The sequence below is a fragment of the Tachysurus vachellii genome, chromosome 1, assembly GCF_030014155.1.
Source record: "Tachysurus vachellii isolate PV-2020 chromosome 1, HZAU_Pvac_v1, whole genome shotgun sequence".
In the NCBI taxonomy this organism is placed as follows: Eukaryota; Metazoa; Chordata; class Actinopteri; order Siluriformes; family Bagridae; genus Tachysurus; species Tachysurus vachellii.
This window is the reverse complement of record NC_083460.1, coordinates 27,414,434-27,429,140: the sequence shown is the minus strand read 5'-3', so window position 1 is coordinate 27,429,140 and position 14,707 is coordinate 27,414,434. Positions and strand designations below refer to the sequence as shown.

Sequence of the window (14,707 nt, the reverse complement as noted above, 5' to 3'; positions counted from 1 at the left end):
TAAAGCCAACAGTGAGACCCACCTGAAGCAAAACCCCTCTGCCACCCTGCCTAAAGATCGACCAGCAAATCCACATAAACACATGTATTGTCTTGTAATTTTTTGTTTGCACTGTCTTTTGTCCTGCACTGTCTTGGTTGTCTTGTCCTGCACTGTTTGCACCAGGTTGCACAGAAGCACTTTATCTAGGACTACTTACTAAGCCCTTATAGCTCTGTCTTTGTTCTATGTAGCACAATAATCCTGGAGAAACGTTGTCTCATTTCACTGTGTACCGCAACAGCTATATATGGTTGAAATGACAATAAAAGCTTCTTGACTTGGCTTGATTCTTCATACCGCAGTCACGCATCACTATGTCCGAATTCAGTGGTACAGTAACAGTAATATCTCAGCAGAAATGTGGTGTAAAGTATCAAAAATGTTTTCATGACACTGATCCTATTTTATATTAAATATTAGGCATTCACCATTCCCGGCCATTCACATTTGACTAGCGTTCTGCAGAAAATCTCTTCTTATTTGAAATTCAAAACAGAAGTAAAGGCAGCATTTTTGACACCTGAAGTAATGTCCTTTTGAATTAATCAACGCTTAAACTCATTGTCAGTTAGTTATTCAGGAGCTTGAGTGTGGGCGGCAGTGTGCTAGTTTCAGAATAATAAACACTAGATTCATCTTAAATCTCATAATGCACCCTATTAATGTTTGCAGGAGGCCGATTCAGTGTGTAGTATATATCACAGAGACAGCCATCCAGAAAATTGGTTAATCATGTCTATGACAGAGAAAGCTGGTGTACTACATGAGGTTTGTTTAAGCCCTAGAGAGAGCGCTGGAGAAGGAAGGGAAAAAAAAAAAAAAAAACAGTCGCCCAACGTGGGGCTCGAACCCACGACCCTGAGATTAAGAGTCTCATGCTCTACCGACTGAGCTAGCCGGGCTGTGACGCAGCACAGGCGTCACCGTTTACAATCTTTCAATACTCGATTGTATGTTTAAAATCTTAGCTTAATAATGCAAAACAGGACAGAATAAAGATGTTTTTAAATATTTTTTTTGTATGGAAAACTCTTTTAATCCAACAATACTACGTGGAATTAAAACACCTACTGTTAAAAGTCCTCACTGTGCTATGAGCGTTAGCCTAGCATTGTGAACGGTTGTGCGTTAATTAGCTTTAAAAAAAAAAACAGTCCATTTTACTTCATTACATCACTACAAGAATTCACTTCCTGTTAGTACAGGACGTAGTTTATGATATGATGTCGATAACTGGCGTTAAATTCCAAAGCTTTAATTGGAAGTATTAAGGAATTGGAATGTGAGATTTATTATATTAGTAGTGCTGAATGTCTTATATTACCACAGGCTATGGATTATTTCCCATTTCATATTGTCTAGCTGACATTTTTTGCATTTGAATAATTATATACATGGTGCTGACATATATATATATATATATATATATATATATATATATATATATATATATATATATATATATATATATATATATATATATATATATACTGTAAGTATCAAACTTATTGACTGTTGGCTAACAGTCTACTGATACTGATCATGTTTACTGATAAAGTTTAGCTACACACTTAAAAAAAAACTATTAAAACTTATTTAAGTTTAAAGGCTAGTGTTTCATGTTTCTCTAAAATTGAAATATTTATTGGCAGGCTTTATATTTGCCCTTTTATAGTTTATACTTTTATAGTTTCCTTGCCTAAATGAAGACATGAACACAAATGAAATGAGCTGTGCATTGGTGTATTTTATAAGGAAATAGGCATTTTACTGTTGTTCATATTTTCATGTATAAGTAGGATAATATTGCAATTTGTCCGCAATTCTTTCAACCTTGATTTAATTCTTTAAAAACAATAGGCCTTCTTATAGATTATGTGAATATATACAGTATGTGAATGTATTGAGGGATTGTTGAGAAATGTAGAAAGTGAAATATTTGACTAATACAAGACACAAATTCCTGTATACCATCTTTTACTGCTTGACTACATATGCTGGTCAAATATTTTCCATTTCCTAACTGATCTCTCCTTTAAATAACAAATTCATAAACATTTAAAGGACAACTCGATGGGGGAAAAATAAAACTTCAGCTTGTCTAAGAAATTTTTCATTAAATCACTTTTCTATCACATTCCTGCAACCTTTTACTAGTATTCATCCCTGTACTGACCCATGTGAAGGATCATAAAGGATATGAAGGTACGATACATTGGGAAGATTGATATAAATGAGACGTCCTGATTGGTGAATTAAATATGATGGTTAAAAGTCTGTAATCTCATAAAATTAGGGTGGCAGGATGTGGCACTGTGGGATTTATTGGGCTCATAATTATCACCCACTACCTCTCTAAAGTTACATAACCCACCTTGCATGTTATTGCATTCTCGTTGTTTTGCGTGTATATGTGTGTGTGTGTGAGTGTGTGTGTGTGTTGGGAGCAGATTGCACACGGCATGCGGTGGATGTAGCTTGGTTCAGCACGCCTGAGCCTGCCCCCATGCCGATGCAGCAGTTTGTGCATGAATATGTGTGTACAGTATGTGTGTGTGCATACATGCAGTCTAATGGGTCCTACAGTCTAATAAGTGTGTTAAGTGTCCTCTGGTTGAACTAGACAGCTGTCTGTTGTCCGAATGTACTGCTGCAATATGTCCGGCTTAAATGCTAAATATTCATCACTCAACGTACGTGTGTGTGTATTTGGCTACCGCTGGGGCATATACAGCTTTGCTCAGTCCCAGCATTAAAGTACTAGGTAAAGAAAAAAGTTTAAATATCTATATAATGTTAAATTAAAAGGAGGCAAAGAATTTTTTAAAAATGAATACTACTAAGACATCATATCCACAATATGTTGGAAAAGCATACTGTGACATTTAATAAATTAACAATTTATAATAATATCATCATAACACTCAGAGTTACAATGAATGTGAGCCGAACCTATTAAAACTGTATAAAGCTTTTTCAACAATTCCTGTTTGTATTCTGTTTGGAGTCTGATTGTGTTTAGTAATATTACTAATATAAAATGTTTCAGTGTGTAAATATTCAGTAATTCAAACTTGCACACTGGCTTAAAAAATTTAATTTAGGATATGGGTTTTTTATTCCTCTATTTTGATTCATACGTCTATTTGACTGTGTGATAATATTGAGTCCTCTGTGGACTTGATTAACGAGGAATTGCTGGAAAACGCTAATTATTTTTAATCTGAAAAAGAGCTTTCATCTGAGCCTTGTTATCTGCTCTTTAAATACATGGTGCTGACATTAACATTACCATTAAAAGTTTATCATGATGTCATTCTGACCAACAGAATGGTGGCATTTTTACATCTAATGGCTGTAAAAGAAATGCAAATGAACAGGGTGTAGGTTATATTGATTGCATGGTGAGTGATATATTTCATATATAAAATTGTTGCTTCAGACACACTGGTGGAGAAACACACACACACACACACACACAAGGCTTCGTAGGGCCTTGAAGAGAGGACATGGGGAATGAGAACCTTTTTAGTAATTCTGACAAGGAAGGTTAATTGAATTTGAGAGCTCCTTTTAAACTTTTTACTAGAGAGCTTGGATTTACTCTCAACATGAACATGAGTTATCATTTAAAAATATACCAAAAGAGCAGTCTTTTCTCCCCAATAAAACAGGAGATGATTCATGAAGATGAATGAATTTGGACTGATGTGCTCAGATGTTCTGAACTGTAATATTAACTGTCACGCTCTGGTCCTGCAGCCTTCCTTACATCACAAATACTCTCGACTGGTCTCAAGCAGTGGCATCATTTTCTGTCATGGTAAAGGAACAAAGTTTGTTCATAGGTAAAAAAAATCTATTGTATGTTTGACTTGGCTGAAAATAAAGAAGCAACAATTAAACTAAACATTTATTAGACATGCCATGTAAAAATGTGCAAAAAATAAAAATATTTACCCAATATGCCTACATTGAGGTGGCAAATATTACAATTTCCAAATATTGATAATGATGATGATAATTAAAATGGGTTGAAATACACTTTTTTAAAAAAATTTTCCTGGCTCTCTCATACTCCGTTTTGCTCTGAGACACTTTTGAGATGTTTTGAGAGCAGAACAGGTAAAGTGTCAAGTATGTGGCCTGCAGACAAGTGATTTGTAAAACGATTATAATGAAATCTACTCTTTAGATTTTTTTTTTTTTATTGTTTACTGCACATTACTGCAAAATCACTTAAAAATCCAGCATCCAGCATCCAGAGTCTTCACAATGCCACATTTCCTGATTGCACAGCTGGTAATATTATTATGCACTCCCATACTCTGCTTAAACCTGAAATGGTGGAAATGCTTGTTTTCCTGTCTTTTTTTAAGCTAACAATTCTGGAATGATTTCTTTTGTCTCGAAATTTTAATGTAAATCCTCAAGTAAGGAAAAAGGATAGTATCCAAACATAGTCTTAGGGGTTTAAGGGTTAAAAAGTTTGCTCAATGGCTTGTTTTCTTGGGATTCATAGGGTTAAGTCTTTTTCTAATCATTCTCAGAATGGATTTTTGTGAGGTGTAACTGGTTAATTTGAAAAAGACACACAGTCCCATCATTGAGTCGTACAATAAAACACATTAGTTTTCACCAATTTTCAGTATCCTTTACTCGAACCAGAGGGAAAATGTCAATAACAGCTAATAATAAAATATGCACATGGACTGTTCGTTCGATGTAACAAAGAATGTTGTGAAAGCAAGTGTGTGTCTCTTGGTTTTTTTTTATCTTATCCAGTAGTGTGCTGTCAGATCACCAGACAAAGAAGGGCCACATTGATTAACCTGGAAGTGGACTGGACAGGTAACAGTTTACAGTTTCTATTTTCCAATGTGTTTCCAATGTTTTTTTTTTCACTTGTCCTAAGTAATGCTTTAAACAGTCCACGGTCACTGTGCTAAATTACTAATGTGTTTGTATTTTTAGAAAACAGAACCAAGCAGGATTGTTAGAAAAGATTGTGAGCAGAGCAAACAAAAATAATAACTGTGGCAGCTGGTGGAGTTGTCTGTGGGAGCACGTGAAATATAGGAGATTACAGAACAGGAAAAAAGCTAATCATTGTTATAAATAAATAAATAAATAAATAAATAGATAAATAAATAAATAAATAAATAAATAGAAAGTGGCTTTACAATGGCACCTAGAATGGCATGGTTAGAAAAAAATAAATAAATAAATTATGCAATTTTCCTAAATATGTGTTTGTTATGGTAAATTGTACAATCCTCCATGTGGTAAAACCGAAGACAATTTCCAATTTTAAAATATTGTAATAAAACAGACATTAGATGTAACTGCAGTGATCAAAATGTGATTAAAAGCAGATAAATAATAATACTACCATAATTGCAATATATTTTTATAGTAAAAAAATATATATATAGAAATGTATGGACAATAAAAAGCCTACAATGAAATGGCAAATGTTCGTTTCACCTTCACTATATTCTACGCACAGTCCTGCAATATTAGTGTTTACTAAGGACTAAGCAGTTTAAGAACCACTCTTATTCCTTCCTCCCTCTGTCTGCCTCAATTCATCGTTCCTCTCCCTTAATCATTATTTCTCCCTCACCTCAGCTCTCTGTGCTTTTATGTTATTTATCACTCTTTTTCTCACTGCCCTCAATCTAGCTGTATTCATCCCTGTTTTTTATCTTTTCCTCTCTTAGTGCTCTGTTTTGAACACCCATCTCTCTCTCTCTCTCTCTCTCTCTCTCTCTCTCTCTCTCTCTCTCTCTCTCTCTCTCTCTCTCTCTCTCTCTCTCTCCCCTCCTTCTCTTTCTCTCTGTCTGTAGGCGTGAGGGCAATCTGTGGCAGTAATGTTCCTGGATAGAGCTGAGAGTGTCAGTGTGAATCAGACAGATGAGCTGGCCAGGGGAGTTACAGTGCAGAGCAGTGCATTAATCCCCCTATCCACCCCTCCTCCTCTCTCTCGCTTTCTTTTTATCTCACCCTCTATCCTTGACCACCTCAGAACCATGACTGCACCCGTGAACCCAAGTGGTTGAGTGACCATGCATACCACTTTCATTATTAGCAGTAGACTGACCTCACACCTGTCACGCACCCACACACATACGCATGCACACACACACACACACACACACACATTCCTTCATGTTAACACTTAGCTGAGAACTCTGTTTATGGAATGTAAAATAAGGAAGAAAATTAAGTCAGGCAAATCATTTTGAACCTAATTTCTGTGCACTGCTTCAGTATGTTCAATTACACTATGAGCAAGAATTTCTCACATGTTTTCCGGGACAGAGAAAAGAACACAAGACCTGTTTGCATTAAACTTACTTTAGAAGGCTAAGCACAGTTTAAAACCTGAGATCATATCATGCAAATTCAAAGTAATTCTCTATCCAGGCTTACTGTTCAGTTACTTATCTTAAAGCATATTATTCATGAACTACTATGAATTATTCAGATACTACATTTAAATTAATGCACTGTACTCTAGTTATGAGAATGAGAAACGCCTGAACCTACTGATGCATGAGTTTAGGGCTAAAGTATAGACACAGAATCACGCCATTTCAAAATCTGAATTTAATGGCAAATATCTAAAATTTGAATGTTGTTATTTTGAAAATTTTGGGTTTTGCATATGGGGGTGTGATTCAATGAATTAAATAAAAAATATAATAGGTTTAGAAAGAATTTTGGAAAAAAAAATCTTTCTATTCTGATCTTTCTATTTCTAAAATCTTTCTAGCTTCTAAAATGATCTCCCAGCAAATAGTTATTTCATGAAAAACTTTCTTCGTTCTTTTAATACAGCAGACACCAAAGTATAATGTTCTAAATACAGTTGATCTGGAGCAGTAAAAAGAGGTTATGTGTTGGACTTTCCTGCAAATCATCCAGATTCTATCACTCAGATAGTTGCAGCCAGCTGAGTTGTTGACTATAAAAGGTGACGTGGCTGTCATTAGATTTGGAGGATGAATACAGAACAAAGTGCTGACACTATGATCTCATATAAACCACTATTCTAACATCTCTAATGAGGCTGAAGAACTATTTCATGGCCATCACCAAATAAATCATTCACTGAAAGTCTGGGGGGGGAAAAACAGTTCAGGAATGGAAGAGGGCAAGTGATGAATTATGAATGCATGGAAATAAAGGCAATGGCTGTCGAAACAAGTCTTGGTGTACATGACAGGTTTAACTGGCTAAATATAGCCCGCTGGGCTAGCTGCTTTTTCTGAATGCTTCACATTATTTACGTGTCTGTGCTTGTGATGTCTATCTCTCCATGTTTTTCTCCTTGCTTTCTTCATCTATGTCTGTCACACTCTTTTCTTCTTTGTCTTTCTTCATCTCTCATTCAGCCTACTGTCACATTCTCACTCATCTTCATTCTTCTAACTCGTTCTCCTTTTCTCTCCCTCTTCTCTCATCTATATCATCACTTGCACTTCCTCACTATACATGTTTCTTCCTTCTTGTCCTCTCTACTGATCGCAGGGAAATCACACACAGTGACACATACACAGCAGTGCATATATACATCAACACTAATCCACGGCACACATTAGGACTCATAATAAATGGTTTAATTACTGTTACATATACACTGTGTTTTCTGTATAGCTATTTTATACAAATTGGGAACGTGTGAATTAAATAATCCAACTGGAAAAGGACTAAATACAGCAATAACTGTGGGGGTTTCAATGCTGTACCGAGATATTTATAAACATAAATATAAATACATTTAAAATGATTAAGAAACAAAAGTTTTCATGATTTAATAATCAAACATCCAACCAGGATCAAGTGGTTACTGATGATAAATGAATGAACTAATCACTTTTCCATCATTTTCAGGATTTTCACAGTATTATAGGATTTTCACAGTAAATAATGAAAGCACACATTCATTCACCTTTTCTTTTTGAATTGAGCTTGTGTTTTGTATTTGAAATAAAGATAAAATAGCAATTGTAACTTATTAATTATATTAATAACTTATTAATAACTTATTAATAATTATAACCCCTATATGTAATACTACAATAATTGTATTCCCTAATAAAGTAAAGTACTTTTTGCTTTCTGGCTTGGTATCATGGGCATCAAGGTACAGACAGTGAGAGAACAAATCAGCAAACAACCTTGACACTGACAACAAAGGTACATGTGTTAAAATAGCCAGAGCATCATCATCATCAGCTGCTATTGGACCTCTATTAGAGGTCCCCGATGATAGCCTATATATCAGGTTTAGTAGTTGCTAGACTTACTTTTGTGCTATATCTACTCTTGCCTCCACGAAACACATACGTTCTAGCTGCAACCTCGCCCCATGCCAAAGTCCAAACGAGTTCAACCTTTTTCTGCCTTTACCCACTCACACGCTGTACAGGATTTGACTGCGGACCCCGACCAGGACTCACCATGATGTAGTGCCTCTGCATCTCAGTCTTCTCACTGGCCAGCTTCTCACACTCCAGCTTCAGACTACAGATTGAAATAACACAACTGTTAGTTCGGGTAACAAATAAAAACACAGCTCTGCTTCAGATAAATATAGTTACATTAAAGTTTTAAAAGCTAAAAGCAAAGTATTTTCTCTCATGAGAAAAATCTAATCCTTGGCAAAATTAGCAAATCTAATTCATTAAATCAAATGAAACACAAATAGTCTCAGAAACTCAGATGCTACCTGCCTATTAGTGCTTTTAGATTATTAGGCTTGAGCTGATTACCAAATGTGTTGCTTTATTTATTAAATCATTTATTAAGTCTGGTCAAGATCTGAAAAGTGTCACATCAAAAATACAGGGGTCTAAATAGATTTTTGTGGTTGAATGAGCTTTTTGGGGTCTTATTCAATATGGGTCTTCAATCCTGTTATAATCCGCTTCAATCCAGTTATGACTCATGCTAGAAAAGTGAGATTTTTGGTGCTCAAATTTAAATAATACTAACTTTCCTTTTCTAGTTCCTACACTTTTCTAGTTACTTCCTCATTCAGAAACACAAAATACATTTCCCAAGATCCCCGGCCAGCCACATCAGAACACTGACCACCAGCACACAGACAGTATATCCCCATTCGCAATCCCCAGAATAATCAGACACAACTGTGCACAATTACACAGACTCCATTAAATCATTTTGTAAGGTTATTAATGCTACCTTCAAGACCTTTTAGAAAAATATCATAATTACTAGGTGAATGCACATGAACCTAAGTGACTAAGTTGGGGCATGTTACTAACCGTGAACTGTTCTGTTCTTACGTTCTTTCAGAAAGGCAAAGTTAACTTCTTGTTGATAGAAAAAAAGAAGTTTTCTCATGGTTTCCATTTTTATTCAGTACCATCCATTTTTCTGACCAAAACCACTGAACCTACACCATGTTTTATCATGACCTCCAAGCTCCTACACATGACCTTCCGAGGTAACATAAGCTGTGTATTTCTGCAGTTTTGCCTTGTTCAACTTTCTGTATTTTGCTATTTCAGTCTGTTTATAGATCAATCATCTCTTAATTTCTAATTTTTCGTTCTGATTAATACATTGCTTTTCTGGTTCATCTGCCCTGGTTATTCTAAACAAAACCCTGGATTTGTATTCAAGCCTGAGCATTGTTGACAACGGTAAGCTTCCTTTTCTCACAATAAAAAAACAAAGCATCATTTTAGCAGTGCAAATCAGTACAGCTTCCCATCAGCAGGATTACAAAACAGATTACATGCCGTAACCTTGCTTTTATGGAACATCTTGCCTTGTGGAGTATGAATGTGACATAAATTGATTTTGGGATTGATGCTATATTAAACCTGCTAAGTACAATAAAGCCTCAATATGAATCAGCCTTAATTCTTAGGAATCAGCCATCTGCTTAATTAATAAATGTAAACATAAACACAAGCTCTATGTATATTAATAGTTACTTAGTCCAGTCTACTCTAATTCTGTTACTGTCTGCTTGTTGACTCGCTTGAACACAACACATTTAAATGTTAAATATCGGCTACAGTCAAAGTCCATTTCTCTTATATTTTGCTCAGAATGAAAATTCTCTAATCAAGGGGACTGTGAAAAAGAAAGGAAATGTTTAACGTTCAAGATTCGGCACTAAGTCGCTATTCAAATGTAAGCCAATCTGGGATATTGAAAAAAAAGTCAGCTTTTACTTGAGTTGTATCCTTTTTTATTGATCTAACAAAGGTACTCAGGTTTAACAGAAACTTGAAGAGTCTGTGAGAGCTCAAACGCATGCTAAGCAATTCTTGTAAGATACTTCTTTTCTCTCCAGTTGTTGCAAAAAACTTATTTGTAATGAAATTTCTTTTTTATATATATATATATATATATATATATATATATATATATATATATATATATATATATATATATATATATATATATAAACAAAAGAATGCAAAATAGATTCATTTTCACTAATGGATTTAGATTTTTGGACCCAACTGTACTTAAGTTTGTTTGTTAAAATGTATAATGTGGAAAACATTCTGCCTTGCTGTTATTTTTTTTTTTTTTTTGTTTTTGTTTTTTTTTTTTGTCAAGTGATACATGAATACACCATTTCCATAATCTTTTTCAAATAATTCAGTTTCTGAAACTCATCTATTCTTCTCTATTTCAGTGCTTATAGATTTTTGTATTAGTTATAGAAGTTGTTGTGTATTCAGACTTCAAATAAAGCAGAAGTGTCCTTCTCTCCACTTGCTGTAAAAGAGGCCAGGGAAAGGTGAATGGTACCAAGAATTAAGCAGCATTAAGTCGAACCAGCAGCTCCAGGGTCATGTGTGTACCTCACCTGTGGTATTGTGCCTGGAGGAACTGGAACTCCTCTTTAATCCGGTCCAGTGTCTCCAGCACAGTGAACTTGAAGGACTGGCCAGGCTGCAGTGGGACCTGAGGGAGGGAGAGATAGCAGATCATCAATCACATTAAGTATCATGTAGCTACCTTCTAATTACATAGAAAAGAAAAACAAACCAGTTGTGTGTCCTAAAACTGAGACTGACAGTACAACCTTGTATTTACTGATGATGTGACTATGTGACAAATGCAAAAGGATGAAATTGAAAGTATTTTGTAGGCCTTATTATCTGCTTAGATTCAGACAAATGCTTCATCAAACTACTCTAACGCTGTTTATAGATCAGTATCCTGCTCCCATCTCCACATGACAGGATCACAGTTACTCTGTTAATCTCACACACACAGCCTGGACCAGACAGTAGCCTTATTTATACACACTGGTCCTCATTAATTCCCTCACTTACTTTAATTCCACTAGCTATTTAAAGCGCCGGCCACACTTAAAATGGCTGCTTTTCTGCTCTAATCTTCAGCTCTTTCTGTGTCCTGTGTTGCCCCCCTCTTTTTCCAGCCACCGTAGCACACTGCAGGACATGTGAGAAGATCGGCTAAAAGTTTGCAGGAGCTTCATTAGTCTAGACAAGTGAATTTCAATTAAATTTCAATTAGGCTAACGGTGGAGGTCAGTCACTCCATGGGCTTTGTGGTAATTAAGCTGGGGACTCAGCACTGGCTGGATAGGTTCGGCACATACAGCACAGACGTGTGTGTGTGCGTGTGTGTGTGAGTTTGTGTGTGTGTGTGTGTGTGTGTATGCGTCTGTAGCATATCCCCATTGACCTTTTTCCACTCAGACAGACACAGACACTGTTTGTGCACTCTAACTGTCCTTTAGTGAACATCCTTTAGAGCTATTACACCAAATCAGAGGCAGTTAGTGCCATAAATTGCATAATTTTGAAAAAATCAAACATAAAAAACAAATAAATCACATCTAAGCAAGAAAAGGATCCACACTGTCCGCTGTGTAACTGTCCACTTTTTTTATAGTTCTGTGCAAAAGTCTTAGGTACTATATGTGTAAATAAATGCCGTAAAAGCAGCAATTATTTAGCAGTAGTCGATTATTGCAAAAATACCAATATAATTCTTATAACACTTAGGTGAAATATATCATTTTTATCACAAAATATATCACAAAAATATATAACAAAATATATTTGCATCAGAAGTATATAACAATAAACTGTTTTCCATTGAATTCCACTGAAACGAATGTACTTTTGCAGAACAAGAAGCTATAACAACTAGGCCTTAAGGTACAATAATAATAATAATAAAAATCAGTAGAGATAACTGGATAATAAATCACAATCACAAAATAAAATCACAAGATAAAGTGCAGCAAATTTTGGTGACCTGTCCATCCCCTTCAAATGTTAAATGTCAAATGCTTAACCACCATGTATGATGGATCTAAATGCATCTGAGGTTCATGTATGGCTGAAAGGCTGCTTGATGACACTGGGGTCTGCTGAGCATGAAGTCATTTTTAATAGCACATTGTGATAACATAAAACTGTAAAAAAAAATAAATAATAATAAATTAATACTGGCACATGCCTAGATGTAAGCATATAAACATGAACAGAGTTCAAATGTCTGCTTAGTAATTGAGTGTCAGACAGCAGAGGGATCTAGAAAACCCAACCTGATCCAGCTAATCTAGGGGTTTGTGTGTGTGCGTGGTGTATAGTGTGTGTGTGTGTGTGTGTGTGTGTGTGTGTGACTGTTAAGACAGACACACACACAGAAAGCCATGTGAGATAGCAGTCAGTCAGTCAGTCAGGCGCAATTTAGATGAGCAGAAGCGAGTGAGAATTACCAAGGATTATCTACAGAGAGTGCGGAGGATGAGAAGCTGAGAAACATAGAGAAGAAGATGGAGAGAGAAAGAAAGAAAGAAAGAAAGAAAGAAAGAAAGAAATCTATAATAATAATAATAATAATAATAATAATAATAATAATAATAATAATAATAATAACAATAATAATAATAATAATAATAATAATAACAACAATAATTATTATTATTATTATTATTATTATTATTCTTATTATTATTATTATCACAGCCAAGGTTGCTTTACAATTACAAGAAACACTAAAACAAAAATAATGATTAAAAAACTAAATATCTTATATCATTCCCACCCCAAATGCTAATACAATATTATTGTTTATCGTGGTGTTTGCTTTGATATTTCTACCTAAATGTGAAACATTATAAATTTGTTTCATGTATCTATAAATACCTAAAAATGTGTTTCAAAGCATTTAATATAAACACACTAAATTTTTAATTGCTGAGCATAAAAGAGACTGAAGGAGTTTATGAATTAATATGACCATAAGTCAGGTATTAAATTTTGCATTCTTGAAAATTCAACTGAATTTAAAAATAGGTCTCCGGACATTTTGTATCAGTATCCAAGACAACACTTATGATCCACGAACTTCAGGTACAATTAATCAGATTTTACACACATAGGTTAGGATCTTTATTTGGGATCTTAGTACATGATTTACGTGGAATAATCTGAGTGACATTAATCATATTATTTGACTGCCTACATACTGCTAAATTTTAAATTTTCAGAGATTAAACAAATAAAGCAGCTGATTGTTTGAGGTTATATGAAACTAACTGTGAGGTTTTACTTACAAAATATATTTTCATCAGAAGTATATAACAATAAACTTTTTTCCATTGAATTCCACTGAAATAAATGTACTTTTGCAGAACAAGAAGCTATAACAACTAGGCCTTAAGGTACAAAAAGAATTAGTTAACATACAGAACATTTTAAATTATTGATGTTTGAAATCTGATGGGTATTTTTATCTGATACCATTTGAATTAACACTACAAGAGGCATGCAGAAAAAAAGACACAGAGAGATATCAACAATGATCTATCAACAGGGTGGCCTAGCAATGGTGAGGTATAAACCTCTTTCTCTGATGCTTCCTGACGTGTGTTCACTTTGTGTGTGAGTGTTTGAGCTAACTGCAGTACCAGAGTTCAGACAGGGTGGTGAAGAGAGACTGCGCTATTTCTGAAGTGTCTGTGCCAGTTGCATCACTGCTTCTTCCAAAATAGTCAGGAGACGGCCAGGGCCATGAAATAATTATCGGCTGGTGAAATATTTAGTAAAAAAAAAGCAGGGATGAGGAGCACCAGAGTGTGGAGGGAAAGGGAGTATAGCTGTGATCCTAGAAGAGTATAACTGCCTTTGCATGCACATGCTTTCCACACTGTTTGAATCCTCCTCCACTCTCTAACCACTGCTAAACCCTACAAGGCAGATCAGGCTCCTTGTCTATGCCCACTTGAAAAACACTCCATCGTGGTGAGAACCACAACTGTACTCTGCATGCCTATGACAAATGGCACTGGGAATGAGCACTCAGGTAATCAGTGCCAGTGTCCCAACACAAACCAGTGTCCAAGCAGCTGCTATCCGGTAGTTTTCTCCTTCATCTAAACCTCATTTAACACTCCACAGTCTCAGAGAGTCACCATGGTTTCAACATAGGTTGCTCTCTCTTCGTAGGGTTAACCCAAAGCTGCAAATCCAAGGCTGGATTAGAAAATGCACACTGGCAGGAGAAAAACAACCTGGTGCCTTTCCAAAACCTTTCTCAGCTCAATCCTCTCACCTCTGTGGCTTTACATTGGCTGATGAAAACATTAGATTAGAAGCGAAAGCCATAACTGACTGTAATCAGT

The 14,707-nt window shown here is 35.3% G+C and overlaps 1 protein-coding gene and 1 non-coding gene across 4 annotated transcripts in view; both read right to left on the bottom strand.

The window, feature by feature from the left end:
- The window catches only part of tle2b (TLE family member 2, transcriptional corepressor b), a 57,515-nt gene that overhangs the window by 39,260 nt on the left and 3,548 nt on the right, over window positions 1–14,707 (bottom strand). For all 3 annotated transcript variants that reach the window (XM_060880799.1, XM_060880809.1, XM_060880818.1), the window contains 2 exons: window positions 10,907–11,004; window positions 8,511–8,574 (listed from right to left, as the gene is read on the bottom strand). In XM_060880799.1, coding sequence (XP_060736782.1) covers window positions 8,511–8,574; window positions 10,907–11,004 — 162 coding nt within the window. The remainder of the gene's footprint in view (window positions 1–8,510; window positions 8,575–10,906; window positions 11,005–14,707) is intronic.
- On the bottom strand, window positions 872–944 carry trnak-cuu (transfer RNA lysine (anticodon CUU)). The gene has a single exon. It is a non-coding gene; the product is annotated as a tRNA-Lys (tRNA).